This window comes from Phocoena sinus, chromosome 3 (assembly GCF_008692025.1).
Source record: "Phocoena sinus isolate mPhoSin1 chromosome 3, mPhoSin1.pri, whole genome shotgun sequence".
NCBI classification, from domain to species: domain Eukaryota; kingdom Metazoa; phylum Chordata; class Mammalia; order Artiodactyla; family Phocoenidae; genus Phocoena; species Phocoena sinus.
In genome coordinates, this window is record NC_045765.1 from 61042183 (window position 1) to 61057379 (window position 15197).

Here is a 15197-nt window from a genome sequence, read left to right on the forward strand (position 1 = left end):
AGGAAGTGCAGAGTCCCATGCAGGATAAATCCAAGGAGAAACATGCCAAGACACATATTAATCAACCTATCAAACATTAAATACAAAGAAAAATATTAAAAGCAGTGAGGGAAAAGCAAAAAATAACATACAAGGGAATCCCTATAAGGTTAACAGCTGATCTTTCAGCAGAAACTCTGCAAGCCAGAGGGGAGAGGCAGGACATTTTAAAGTGATGAAAGGGAAAAACTTAAAACCAAGATTACTCTACCAGGAAAGGATCTCATTCAGACTCAATGGAGAAATTAAAACCTATACAGACAAGCAAAAGCTAAGAGAATTCAGCAACATGAAACCAGCTCTATAACAAATGCTAAAGGAACTTTTCTAGACAGGAAACACGAGAAGGAAAAGACCTACAATAGCAAACCCAAAACAATTAAGAAAATGGTAATAGGAACATACATATCAATAACTACCTTAAATGTATATGGATTACATGCTCCAACCAAAAGACACAGACTAGTTGAATGGATACAAAAGCAAGACCCGTATATATGCTGTCTACAAGAGACCCACTTCAGACCTAGGGACACATACAGATTGAAAGTCAGGGGATGGAGAAAGATATTCCATGCAAGTGGAAATCAAAGGAAAGCTGGTGTAACAATTCTCATATCAGACAAAATAGACTTTAAAATAAAGATTATTACAAGAGACAAAGAAGGACACTACATAATGATCAAGCTATCAATCCAAAAAGAAGATATGACAATTGTAAATATTTATGCACCCAACATAGGAGCACTTCAATACATAAGGCAAATGCTAACAACCATAAAAGGGGAAACCGACAGTAACACAGTAATAGTACGAGACTTTAACACCCTGCTTTCACCCCACAGATAATCCAAAATGAAAATAAATAAGGAAACACAAGCTTTAATTGATATATTAAACAAGATGGACTTAATTGATATTTATAGGACTTTCCATCCAAAAACAACAGGATACACTTTCTTCTCAAGTGCTCATGGAACATTCTCCAGGATAGATCATATCTTTGGTCACAAATCAAGCCTTGGTAAATTTAAGAAAACTGAAATTGTATCAAGTATCTTTTCCGACCACAACGCTATGAGACTAGATATCAATTACTGGAAAAAAATCTGTAAAAAATACAAACACATGGAGTCTAAACAATACACTACTAAATCACCAAGAGATCACTGAAGAAGTCAAAGAGGAAATTAAAAAATACCTAGAAACAAATGACAATGAAAACACGATGACCCAAAACCTATGGGATGCAGCAAAAGCAGTTCTAAGAGGGAAGTTTATAACAATACAATCCTACATCAAGAAACAAGAAAAATCTCAAATAAACAACCTAACCTGCCACGTAAAGCAATTAGAGAAAGAAGAACAAAAAAACCCCCAAAGTTAGCAGAAGGAAAGCAATCATAAAGATCACATCAGAAATAAATGAAAAAGAAATAAAGGAAACAGCAGTAAAGATCAATAAAATTAAAAGCTGGTTCTTTGAGGAGGATAAACAAAATTGTTAAACCATTAGCCACACTCATCAAGAAAAAAAAGAAGACTCAAATCAATAGAATTAGAAATGAAAAAGGAGAAGTAACAACTAACACTTCAGAAATACGAAGGATAGTGAGAGATTACTACAAGCAAATTTAGGCCAATAAAATGGACAACAGGGAAGAAATGGACAAATTCTTAGAAAAGCACAACCTTCCAAGACTGAACCAGGAAGAAATAGAAAATATGAACAGACCAATAACAAGCACTGAAATTGAGACTGTGATTAAAAATCTTCCAACAAACAAAAGCCCAGGACCAGATGGCTTCACAGGCGAATTCTATCAAACATTTAGAGAAGAGCTAACGGCTATCCTTCTCAAACTCTTCCAAAATATAGCAGAGGGAGGAACACTCCCAAACTCATTCTACGAGGGCACCATTACCCTGATACCAAAACCAGCCGAAGATGTCATAAAGAAAGAAAACTACAGGCCAATATCACTGATGAACATAGATGCAAAAATCCTCCAAAAAATGCTAGCAAACAGAATCCAACAGCACATTAAAAGGATCATACACCATGATCAAGTGGGGTTTATCCCAGGAATGCAAAGATTCTTCAATATACACAAGTCAATCAATGTGATACAGCATATTAACAAATTGAAGGAGAAAAACCATATGATCATCTCAATAAATGCAGAAAAAGCTTTCAACAGAATTCAACACCCATTTAGGATAAAAACCCTCCAGAAAGTAGGTGTAGAGTGAACTTAACTCAACTTAGTAAAGGCCATATAGGACAAACCTGCAGCCAACATCGCTCTCAATGGTGAAAAACTGTAAGTATTTCCTCTAAGATCAGGGACAAGACAAGGTTATCCACTCTCACCACTATTATGCAACACAGTTTTGGAAGTTTTAGCGACAGCAATCAGAGAAGAAAAAGAAATAAAGGGAGTCCAAATCAGAAAAGAAGAAGTAAACTGTCACTCTTTGCAGATGACACGATACTGTACATAGAGAATCCTAAAGATGCTACCAGAAAACTACTAGAGTGAAGCAATGAATTTGGTAAAGTAGCAGGATACAAAATTAATGCACAGAAATCTCTTGCATTCCTATGCACTAATGATGAAAAATCTGAAAGAGAAATTAAGGAAACACACCCATTTACCATTTCAGCAAAAAGAATGAAATACCAAGGAATAAACCTACCTAAGGAGACAAAAGACCTGTATGCAGAAAACTGTAAGACACTGGTGGAAGAAATTAAAGATGATACAAGCAAATGGAGAGATATACCATGTTCTTGGGTTGGAAGAATCAACATTGTGAAAATGACTATACTACCCAAAGCAATCTACAGTTTCCATGCAATCCCTATCAAACGACCAATGGCTTTTTCTTCAGAACTAGAACAAAAAAGTTCACAATTTGTATGGAAACACAAAAGACCCCGAATAGCCAAAGCAATCTTGAGAATGAAAAACAGAGCTGGAGGAATCAGGTTCCCTGACTTCAGGCTATATTACAAAGCTACAGTTATCAAGACAGTATGGTACTGGCATGAAAACAGAAATATGGATCAATGGGACAGGATAGAAAGCCCAGAGATAAACCCACGTACATATGGTCACCTTATTTTTGATAAAGGAGGCAAGAATATACAATGGAGAAAAGACAGCCTCTTCAGTAAGTGGTGCTGGGTGAACTGGACAGCTACATTTTAAAGAATGAAATTAGAACACTCCCTAACACCATACACAAAAATAAACTCAAAATGGATTAAAGACCTGAATGTAAGACCAGACACTATAAAACTCTTAGATGAAAACATGGGCAGAACACTCTATGACATATATCACAGCAACATCCTTTTTGACCCACCTCCTAGAGAAATGGAAATAAAAACAAAAATAAACAAATGCGACCTAATGAAACTTAAAATCTTTTGCACATCAAAGGAAACTATAAACAAATCGAAAAGACAGCCCTCAGAATGGGAGAAAATATTTGCAAATAAAGCAACTGACAAAGGATTAATGTCCAAACTTTACAAGCAGCTCATGCAGCTCAATAACAAAAAAACAAACAATCCCATCCAAAATGGGCAGAAGACCTAAACAGACATTTCTCCAAAGAAGATATACAGGTTGCCAACAAATACATGCAAGGATGCTCAACATCACTGATCATTAGAGAAATGCAAATCAAAACTACAATGAGGGCTTCCCTGGTGGCGCAGTGGTTGAGAGTCCGCCTGCCGATGCAGGGGACACGGGTTCGTGCCCCGGTCTGGGAAGATCCCACATGCCGCGGAGCGGCTGGGCCCGTGAGCCATGGCCGCTGAGCCTGCGCGTCCGGAGCCTGTCCTCCGCAACGGGAGAGGCCACAACAGTGAGAGGCCCGCGTAACGCATAAAAAAAAAAAAAAAAAAAAAAAAAAACTACAATGAGCTATCACCTCACACCGGTCAGAATGGTCATCATCAAAAAATCTACAAACAATAAATGCTGGAGAGCTTGTGGAGAAAAGGGAACCCTCTTGCACTGTTGGTGGGAATGTAAACCGATACAGCTACTATGGAGAACAGCATGGAGGTTCCTTAAAAAACTACAAATGGAACTACCATATGACCCAGCAATCCCACTACTGGGCGTATACCCTGAGAAAACTGTAATTCAAAAAGAGTCATGTACCGCAATGTTCATTGCAGCACTATTTACAGTAGCCAGGACATGGAAGCAACCTAAGTGTCCATCAACAGATGAATGGATAAAGAAGATGTGGCACGTATATACAATGCAATATTAGTCAGCCATAAAAAGAAACGAAGTTGAGTTATTTGCAGTGAGGTGGATGGACGTAGAGACCGTCATACAGAGTGAAGTAAGTCAGAAAGAGAAAAACAAATACCGTATACTAACACACACATATATATATATATATATATATATATATATATAGAATCTGAAAAAAAAGAAAATGTTTCTGAAGAACCTAGGGGCAGGACAGGAATAAAGACACAGAGGTAGAGAATGAACTTGAGGACACGGGGAGGGGTAGGGAAAGCTGGGAGGAAGTGAGAGAGTAGCACTGACATATATACACTTCCAAATGTAAACTAGATAGTGGGAAGCAGCTGCATAGCACAGGGAGGTCAGCTCGGTGCTTTTTGTCCCCCTAGAGGGGTGGGATCGGGAGGGTGGGAGGGAGACGCAAGAGGGAGGGGATATGGGGAGTTATGTATATGTATAACTGATTCACTTTGTTATAAAGCAGAAACTAACACACCATTGTAAAGCAATTATACTTCAATAAAGATGTTAAAAAAAAAGAATAAGGCTAGAGAAAGCAACTGTAGACCTAGAAACTGGGAGAAAGAAAGAAAATCACTGCTATATGCAGATTGTATAAATATACAAATGGAGAGCCCGAAAGAATCATTGGGAAATGTATTACAAGCAATAAGAAATTTAGTCATGTGGTCGGTTACATCAATATATATGAATCATTTGCCATCACATATAACAAATACTAGTTATTTCCAAGGATGGAGGTGCCAGCCCCTAGAGCAGAGAGCTGAGGAGCAGCGTGGGAGGAGCTGGGTTTACTCAGTGCATGATGTGCTTCATGGCTTCCGTATCTCTCATTATAGTTACTACCGCCCAAGCTCCCTCTTTTGAACCCTGAGCTGCTGAGGAACCAGCACGTTGGAAGCTTGTTTGGTTAATTGTGCTGTGCTGATGTGCTGCTGCACTATAACATGTATCTTCAATTGGTCTCCACTTGGGCTTTTTTTTTTTTTACATCTTTATTGGAGTATAATTGCTTTACAGTGGTATGTTAGTTTCTGCTTTATAACAAAGTGAACCTTGTGACAAAGTGAGAGAGTGGCATGGACATATATACACTACCAAACTTAAAATAGATAGCTAGTGGGAAGCAGCCGCATAGCACAGGGAGATCAGCTCCACTTGGGCTTTTGACGCATTACAGAGATGGCGGTCAGAAAGTGTAATTTGGGCAGGACAATCTTTTCAGTGCCTCCTCAGTTTCCTTTCTAATATTGCCTCCCCTACCTGGCTCCATAAGAATGCTAGACAAGAATGTTAAGGTATGAAAGACAGTATCATTTGTTTAAAAAGTGATGGTGCTGAATGGTCTTTTTGGTTGTGATTTTGAGTTGTCCCAAGTTCAGTGTTTGATCTTCTTTTCTTTAGTTGCTAGAATGGATTTTCAGCTTATTCTCAAGATTAGGCTTTTTATTCCTAAACTGATCATTGATAATGGATTGTAGTTACTTTTTATTAGTTATGAAACCGCCATATGTTTCAGCCTTTCCCCCCATTACTTCCCACTGGGTCTTTTCCTGCTTCCTGACCATGCCCTGTACTTTTTTGCCACCCTGTCTTTTCTCAAGCCATTCTCTCTTCCTGGTGCACCCTCCTTCCCTTATTGCTGTCTGAAAGCCTTCCCATTCTTCAGTGCTATTTACAAAGTGCTTTAAAAAAAAAAAAACTTTTTCTTATGTTTTCAGTTGAATGTGAATATATTGGTATTTATCAAGGCAAAATCACCCCTTTATTTCTCAGTACTTTGTGTTTGTTCTGTACCCTTCTATTCAACTGTGCATATCTTCAATGCAGGGACTCTGTTTTACCTATGTAACTTCTGGAACACTTTGCTTATTGCTTTGCACAGTGCATGAAGATGAGATTGAATTTAGAAAAGCCAAGGGGTTAATTCAGTGCAGTGGCATGGACTGGCTTTCCGAATTGTCCATAATATCCCACCTTTTGGAAACTATTGATGAGCATAATCAGTCACCAGATCACGCTCGTAACCTGCACCGGAGCAATGGTAGTCTTCACCATGGCACCATCAATCACAACCTACTACTGCTCATATAATTCTGGCCCCTGTCTTCTTATGTTTTCCCCAGGCCCTACAAGCACCTGCAGTCTAGGTGGAGGGTGGGAATTCAACTTGGAACGAGGTCTTTCCTAACAACTGATACCAGCCCACTTTCCACATAAGGAAGACCATGAGAGTTGGCTCCACCCATTAAAAACTGCATGATTAACAGTATTTTTTGCCTAAGCCAACAAAGCAACAAGTAGTTTACATTTACAGATGTGTGTATGTATGAGAGTTTAATAAACCCCACGTTGCTGAGTGTCTTGTCCTTATGAGATTGTTTACCGTTCTGTGAATAAATGTCTAACAACAGGTGAGATATTTTCAAGTATCTCTACATATGAATTATTCTTCGAAAACACCAAGTCTTTCTTTTCTTGCAGGAATCCAGACGCCTTGAAGTCACAAGAAGAGAAGGTAGGGAAGATGCATTCATACTCATTTCATTTTCGTTGTTGGCATTTGGATGTAGTTTGTTGAAGTTAAGACGAACTTCAGCCTGTTCTTTGACATTTCGTGTGGCCTTTTCTGGGTGCTGAGTATTTGTCACTTGCCTCTAGGGACTGCAGGAACTCAAGTCCAGGTTTGCTTGTGAGAACTACGTCTTCTACCTTCTAGTATCAGAGATGGGATCTGGCGAACTGGCTTATTCATGATAATGTCTACAGTCTCTCCAGAGAGGCCTCATCTTTTGAGTGAAGTTTGAAGTAATAATTTAGTTCCACCCAGTGAAAACCACTTCAACAATAAAAAATGGTTTATGGTTTGAGGTATTTCAATATCTGGGAACATGTGCCACTGTGAAAGATATTTCTGATTAGATTTTTACAACTTCAGTTAAGCTGAAATAGATATAAGCAATTAATTTCCCTTCTGAAAACAATGCAGTGGTGTTTTATTTTCCCTGCCAGAGTTCCTCTAGCACATTCGTTTTCTGATCACTGAGGTAAATATATATATGGGTGGTAACTTCTGAAATCTTTTAGTGGAAATTGAAGTTTACTTGCTTTCAGTAATACCTGGCCTCTTATGAGAGGGTGTCTTTTGTATGATTTATGGAAATCACCACCAGTCAACCCTTTATTGCAGGGATGGGAGGATGAAGTCAGAAACCAAAGTGAGTTCTTGGTCTAGAGTCTGGCCTTTGGCTTTAGCCCTAATCACGTGTCCTTCTCTGTGGTATTGTCTCCAAAAAGAGCGCCAATCTTTAAAAGTGAGCAAATACCATATTGACTTTCAAATCTAAAAACCTCCCGCGGGTTTAGTTCTTATTTTATGCAGCACAGTGAAAGACACAGAATGGCCGTGTTACCAAAGTGTGTTCCTAGACCTAAACTTTCCATACTATCTGTACCGATGGGTTAATAGAACTGGTTGTTTGCTGCTGTCCATGGTGCTGGAATCCTGGATACAAAGGATCTGGATTATCTAGCTATAGGATGAATTTTCTGGCTTTCATTCTCATTTGCCATCATCTGGTTTTGGACTCAATGTCCTCTGAACTGCATCCATAGCGTAAACTGCATTGTTTGGATATCAAAATCAAATGAAATTGGATGAAGGTGGGTGGGGCAGGGAAGGCATATTTCTTATTCAAAGGTGTGTTCACAGTGAGTGCGATAACATGTAAACTGGAGAGAAATAGCCAGTAGGAGAGAGGTTGGCATGAACTTTGGTTTAGAATACTACTTATTCACTACCCCTGAGTGTGATTGTTTAGAATTAAGTTGAGTTATGGAATCACATATAAACTTAACTGTTTTGGAATATTACTGTCCTTGTGTTAGAAATGTCTTTGAATAGTAAGGCTAGGTTATGAGAGAACCACATGTACTTTTGCTCAAAGGCATAAAAGACCTTACTGTACCCGAGACTCCCGATTCCTAGAAGACTGAGTGTCTGAGGATGAGCAAAAGTATGGTCAGGCTGTGCTCTAATCATCCATAATCCCCTTCTCTCTAGAAGCAGCATGTTTCACAACTGGCATATGCCTTGGGTTTGTACTGGTAAATTTGTCTTGACATAACATAAACCTTTTTCTTCCTATTGTGAACTGATGTGTTTCTTGCTTGTTTCTGGTAAGGCTGAGTGTTTGAAAATTCCTGAAATAGCCCAGTGCCTTAATGTCAGTGCTTATAACCTGGCAGGAAGGAAGGAAGAGTGGGTTCCGAGTATTTTCAAGTCTGAGATTCACAGGCTTGGGTAGTAGGGTTGTTAATCTTTTTTTTTTTTTTTTTTGGTATAGATGACTTTTTTTATAAACAGTAAAATATATGTAATGTCTCAACTACAAGCCTTTCATGTTGAAAGGGTCTCTAACATGAGTTACTTTAATATTTTGAAACAAAAAATTTAAGAATGTCACAATGGAAACAATCCAAAACTGACAAACTCTGGTGATCAAAGACATTCTCTTTTAGTTAATGTAAAACAATTCATAATTACAGAGAATGTTCTAGCTGTGGATATCATGAGACAAACCACCTTTTCAGACCAAAAGGAACTCAAGGCTAGGGATGAAATGGAACTCTGATGCAAACCAGCCAAGTGGGGCTGGTTCCTTTAAAACAGTGGTCACCTACTGTTCAGCTTGAGCAGTCCAAGGACAAAGGAAAGCAGAAAACATTTCCTCCTCTTTAAACCTGCTATTCACACCACACGTACTGACCACTCTCATTGCTTTGGTCAAGTGCGTGGAAGGCAGTTCAGTTCCAGTTTGGAGCCACCATCTCCCCATGCAAAGCTGCTCTGTGGATGATCCAGACTTAGTATTTTTCCTGAGAGCCACCTGCCAGGCATCTTCATGAGGTGACCACAACTGTATACTTCCAGACTGCTTCCTGACTAGGCTCCATCCAGGACAGACACTGACAGTGCCATTCCTCACGGGGCCAAATAGTTTTCCTTGGTCAACTCCTGAGTCCCCATGACAAGACAAGAGGAACTCGAGAACCTTCGTTGCTGGACTTATACGGGAGCATGAGAGTAGGGTTATTAATCTTCTCCAGAACAGTGTATGGGTATAAAAATAGTAGAAGTACTGTGAATATTTCAATAAACTATTATTCCTACAAACACAAGTAAGACATTTTTGTCTAGCAACATACACTTATCTTGATCTGGCACTGAAAGAGGAGCAAATAATTAACACTCTGAATTTTTCTGCCCAGTTTACCAAGCCCAGGAGATTCTGGAAAGGTCTAGAGAGGTAGCCTCTGAACCACAAAACCCAAGATGTTTTCCTTTTTTTTTTGTTTGTTTGTTTTAATACTACATCTGACTCAAGATATCAGCTCCAACCAGAGTTCATTGCAACAAATGGATGACCAATTGCAACTTTACACTATGTGACTTTTGCAAACTCTTGAATAGGTCTGTGGAGTGAGAAATGAGGGGGCTAATATTAGCAGTGGAAATGGAGTCTGGGCTAAGTCACAGTTGGGTTGGAGATCATTAGGATGACATGAATGCACTGTGTGCCTCAGACCCAGTCTCTGCTTTATTTCCCCCTGTGGCCCTCCCATCCAGTGATGTCACAGTTCCCAGATTGTAGCCCAGCTTTCTTGCCTCTGGCCTTCACTGTTCCTGCAGCCTGCATGCTCCTTGTCCCTCATCTTTTGTGAAATTCCACCTTTCCCTCACCCCTTCCAACTCTCTTTCTGAAGATTTTTGCTTACCCTACTTTACCTAAGAGTTAAGGGCTCCTGTTAGGTCATTCAGTTCCTGAGAGCTGAGACCCTCCCCTCGTTCACTCCCAGAGTCCTCAAGGCCTTAGCCCAGGGCCTATAGTTGCTCAACAATCATTTCTTGAATAAAGTGCAAATTTAAAAATTGCTTTTTATATGTACTTTTCACTGTGATTCTGTCCTAGTGCTAAGCAAGAGAGGCACTGAGTCATTGGTTCTACAAAGGCACTTTTAGGGAGTGTTATGTGGATATCTAGATATTACCAGCTGGTGCATTGATGAAAGTGCTCTATGTTCACATAAGCTTGGTACTATGGGTTGAGTTGTGTCTCCCAAAAAGATATGTTGAAGTCCTAACCCAGAACATGTGAATATGACCTTACTTGGAGATATGGTCTTGGCAGATGTGTAATTAAGTTAAGATGAGATCATACTGGAATAGGGTGGGCCCTAATCCAATGAGTGAGATCCTTTTGAGAAGAGAGAAATGTGGACACAGACACACAGGGAGAACAGCATGCTTCGATGAAGGCACAGATTGGAGAGATGAGTCTGTAAGCCAAGGAACACCAAGGATTGCTGACAATCACCAGAAGCTAGGAAGAAGTGACAAAGAATCCTCCCCTAGAGCCTTCAGAGGGAGTGTGGCCATGTCAACACCTTGATTTCTGACTTCCAGTCTCCAGAACTGGGAGAAAACAGATTTCTCTTGTTCCACTCAGGTTATGGAACTTTGTTACAGCAGCCATAGGGAAATAATACACTTGGTAAAGGCTGGACTCAATGTTGAGCTAGTAGTTGTTATTTTTACTGCAGCACCTCTCAGCCCTTTAAGATGCTAAATAGGACTTTGAAAAGGAGGTGTAATATGCAGCATTTCCCAAACTTAGTTTCCCATGGCATCTTGATCTGTTGCTTTTAATCATCTCTGGGCTGACGTTCCATGCAGTGCCCTTTGCAAGCCCTGCTCTAGAGAGTCCATGGAGAGGGAGTGCTTCATCAGAGCCCAGGACATGCCCCAGCACCAGTGACTGTCTTCCGAGGGTGGGGCATGGAGAGAATGGTGAGCTAGTTATAATGATAACTATGTCTCAGTGGTTCTGAAATTTTCAGAGAGCTTTCATGTCCTTTACCTCCCTTGACTCTCAGTAACCCATGGTATGAGCAGAGCAGATAGCACCTTGCATGAGACTCCTTCCTTTCCATGCTAATTTTGGTAGGAACAAAGAGTCCTCTGGGTCAGTGTCCCTCTGGACCAATGTCCCTCTGATGCAGTGAACCTCTCTAATGGGCGGGGTGGGGTGGCTTAAGGGACTTGATCTTGCTTCACCATCCAAGGATTTCTAAACATACATGATCACTGCCAAGCCCAGAAAGCTGAGCGGAACTCTTGGAAGAAAACTTCCTAAGGGAGCTTTGTTTCCAATTTAGATATGTGGTCAGGGCTCTTGGGAAATAGAGTATCAGAGGTTGTGGCAGGACAGCAATACTGGGAGGACGTCTCTTAGGAAGGGTACATGCCTACCCCAGCTGGACCTACTTCCACCTTCAGGGCAGTCCTATATTATCCTCCTGCCCTGGGACCCACCTGTGCCAGCTGCACGGGGAAGGAGAGATGGCTGATTCTTTATCTGCTTTCTAAGGCAGGTGTTTTTACACCTCCCTCTAGACACCTACAATTTAATTTTAACTTTTTCTGAAGCTTCAGCAAAAGTTGCCAACCTCACCTCTCCAAGACACTCCCATGTTCACTCTGAGGGCTGATGCTGATTATGACTGCCAGAATTCATCTACTCAAACCAGTGCTTTTCTCTGACTGATCCCATCACATTGAATTCCAGCCATGAGAGAACACTTGAGTAAGCTGAGCGAGCAACTGGGATAATTCAGCCCTTGTCAGCCATCTCTTAGAGCATGGGGTGATCTGTAAGCTCTTCCAGATGTCTGTGCTTGTGCTGCCATTAGAGGCTGTGGGTTTGGGGGTGGGCACCAATGTCACGTTGCATTACCCACCCTCCCAACGATGGTTCACTCACACATTCCAGTCTAGACCAGCTTGGTGTGGCTTCCAGCAGGGCTGTGAGGGAAACCTGGGAGGAGGGACGCTGCTGTCTTCACGGAAAAAGAGAGGGGAGTGACAGTCACACAGCCAGGCTGGCTCTGGCTCCTTAGCAATGCAAATCTCCTACATAAACATGACCTGCCAGTCCTGAGTGTGTAACTAGAGCCTCACTTTGTGAAAACCCTTGGAATTATCCCCTTAATTGGCAGCTGCCTCTAATAGCCCCTTTATAGTTCTTTGCATCTGGGTGAACTTCAGCTATCAAGAATTGCATTCTGTTTGCCATTAATTTTGATTTTGTTTAACAGATGTTTTCTGGATCTCTCAGCTGCCTGCATAATCTATCTTGGTGTAATGTACAGTGGGCGACTGTCTTCGATGAAACAGATTAATAAACTCCTAGCTTCTTTTGAGATAACTTCTTGAATGGTTGCAGATGTGGCAAATTTAAAAGGGAGCCATCCAGATTTGACAGTGCCTGGGATAGTGGGTCCTTTCCCAATCAAGACTGCCATATGGGGAAAGAAATGGGGTTTCCTTCCCCATCCTACCCCCACTCTATACAGCGGAGCTTGTTGGTTCTCTCCTGCAGTCATTGGGCTCCAAAAAGGTGGAGGTGGCATCTAACTCCTTCAATTTCTAGCCCCACAGAAGTTGACTCTTTCTGGATAGAGCTGCCACTCTTTAGCTGCTGCAAAACTGTGTTGTACCTAGTTGCCCCAGGTTAAGTGGGGAGTGGATGACACAGCTGGCTGATGTGTTCTGGTTGCATACAACATTTTGGCACCCAGTTTAGTCATGACCAACTGGCAGACAGTAGAATCCCACCTCTCCAATTACCGTGTGCCTTCGGGGAAGTTACTCAATCTTCTCTGAAAAAAATGAGGATAGTAATAGTATAGACCATTAGTCCCAGCTCTGGGTTGTTGAAACCCAACTTGCACTGGCTAAAGCCTAAAAGCCTGTGAAACTGCAGAATCTAAGGGAGGGTGGATCTGGCTTCAAGAACAGCTTATACAGGGGTTCTGACACCCCTTCTCCTTCCTCCTCTTGGTGTGTTGGCCTCTTCCACACAGCTTTGCAGGATGACTCCTAGCAGCTGCAGCTCACAGGGTCCTGACTGCTCACCATCTCAGAGGGTGAAACTTCTTTCCTCCAGAGTGACAGAAAAGTCTCAGTGAGGATTCTGATTTGCTGGCCTTGTATAATATCACGACTCGAGCCCTAAACCAATCACTGTGGCATGGAGGGACTGGAATACTGTGATTGGCCAGGCGAGATCACATATTCTCCCCTTGGGGTTTGCAGAATCACCCTTACTCAAATGCCAGGGAGTGGGTGTAGGTTTGGTCCACAGAGGAAGGATGCTGGGCAGCATGCAATCAATGCCCCTCACAGCCTCCTGGACATAATATGGGGAGGGATTTGGCATGGAGGGCCCTTGACACAGTGTGGGCAGTGGCGTCAGTGCCCAGTGAGGTTGGTAGTCTTCATTATGGCTATTCTCATACTGTATCTGTATGAGGCCATACAGATTTGGCCTCAGACATGCAATGAGGAATGTCTCAGTCACCAAGTCCATTCCTCTGTCTCCAAGCAGACTTAAGGTGATTTTGCATATTGTAGGCTGTTGACTTTTCCTGAGAAGGATTTTCTGAAATTTAGCCATTCCCATCTGTCCCCTCTGTCGGAGGCTTTAACTTTCTGCTCAGATTCTCATATTCTGCAATCAGAAGGACCAAACAGCTCTCTTCTTGGTGATGTCTTTAAGAACTTACGGACAAACACACATAAAATTTGTCTCCCCAGATTAAGGGTTTCCTGGGCACTGGGGTCAGAAACTGTCTTGAGCATCACAGTTACTAGACCCTTTATATTTCCTTTCAATTACTTCATCGTAATAAAGCTCAGGAAGTGCAGACAATGGCCTTCCCAAGGACCGAGCACAGTCTTAGCCAGAGGATTCTTGGGTTGTGAGTAACCCCAAGCTTCTGTTCCCCCAGCTTCCCGAAAACAATTCTAAGTGCCTGGACCTGGAAAGACCAGCCATGGACTAAGCCCAAGTGAGCCTGAGTTCTCTCTACTGCCCCTTACATGTTCTCCCCTAATCAAAGGTCTTCCAGGCTCTTGGTGAGTGGCTTTTTCCTCCTATCGTCTGGCTGATGTCGTTTTCTCCAGTGATTTGGAAGAAGCAGGACCGTGCTGCGTGCACCTCAGGGAGTCGCTCGTGCTGCTGTTTGAATGTGTGCGATGCCCCGCCTGGTGCCTCAGCGCCATGGCCCACAGCGCTGGTGGCTGCGGCCTGTGCTCCAATGGCAGCTCTCATGCTGCTGTGTAGGATGAGCCCTGGGAGAGCAAGGATCGAGGCTCTTCCTGCTGGGGTCTCCCACCCTGTGCACACAGCGAGCACTGAAAACGTGCTAGATCCTGGCACGTCCTAGGGTTGACCCAGCTCTTTGTCACACCTCCACTTCTCATAAAGTAAAATCACAGGTATAGGGGCTGCCAGGTTGTTTGGCACCCCTGTCCCATATGCTGTGCTTACTTTTACGACTACTGCTCTTGGAAGGGCTCCCTCTCCTTAATGACCATCCTCAGGGAGCTACTCTGCTCTTTCTGACAACTTGTGGGTCCCTCTGATAGAAAGTCCTTAAAAGGTGCTCATGCAAATCAGCTAGATCTCTGTGGTTATGAAGGGCCTCAGTAGGTCTGAGCGGGGTCAGGAAGCCCTGTACAGTGGGCTGTGTCAGCGAGGAGTCTCCCTGGGGTTGCCATTGCAAAATGTGCGCATAGCTCCCTGTCTGGAATTGGTGGGGAAAGAGTCATGTTATCTAAGAAGTCATAACCCCTAAAAGATACGAACCACTGCAGATTCGTAAGGACAGTACGGCAAGCCCTTCGTAAGACAGCATCACTCTGAATCTCACCAAGCTGGCCTGTCAAGGCCTGTCAAGGCCTGCTGGACCTGCTGAGGTCCCATCCTGCCCAGGGGGGTCGCCTCTCTT

The 15197-nt window shown here is 42.3% G+C and overlaps 1 protein-coding gene across 2 annotated transcripts in view; it reads left to right on the top strand.

Annotated features, from left to right (window-relative positions):
• FSTL4 (follistatin like 4) overlaps positions 1-15197 on the top strand; it is a 456287-nt gene that overhangs the window by 46689 nt on the left and 394401 nt on the right. For both annotated transcript variants that reach the window (XM_032628573.1, XM_032628572.1), the window contains exon 3: positions 6828-6861. In XM_032628573.1, coding sequence (XP_032484464.1) covers positions 6828-6861 — 34 coding nt within the window. The remainder of the gene's footprint in view (positions 1-6827; positions 6862-15197) is intronic.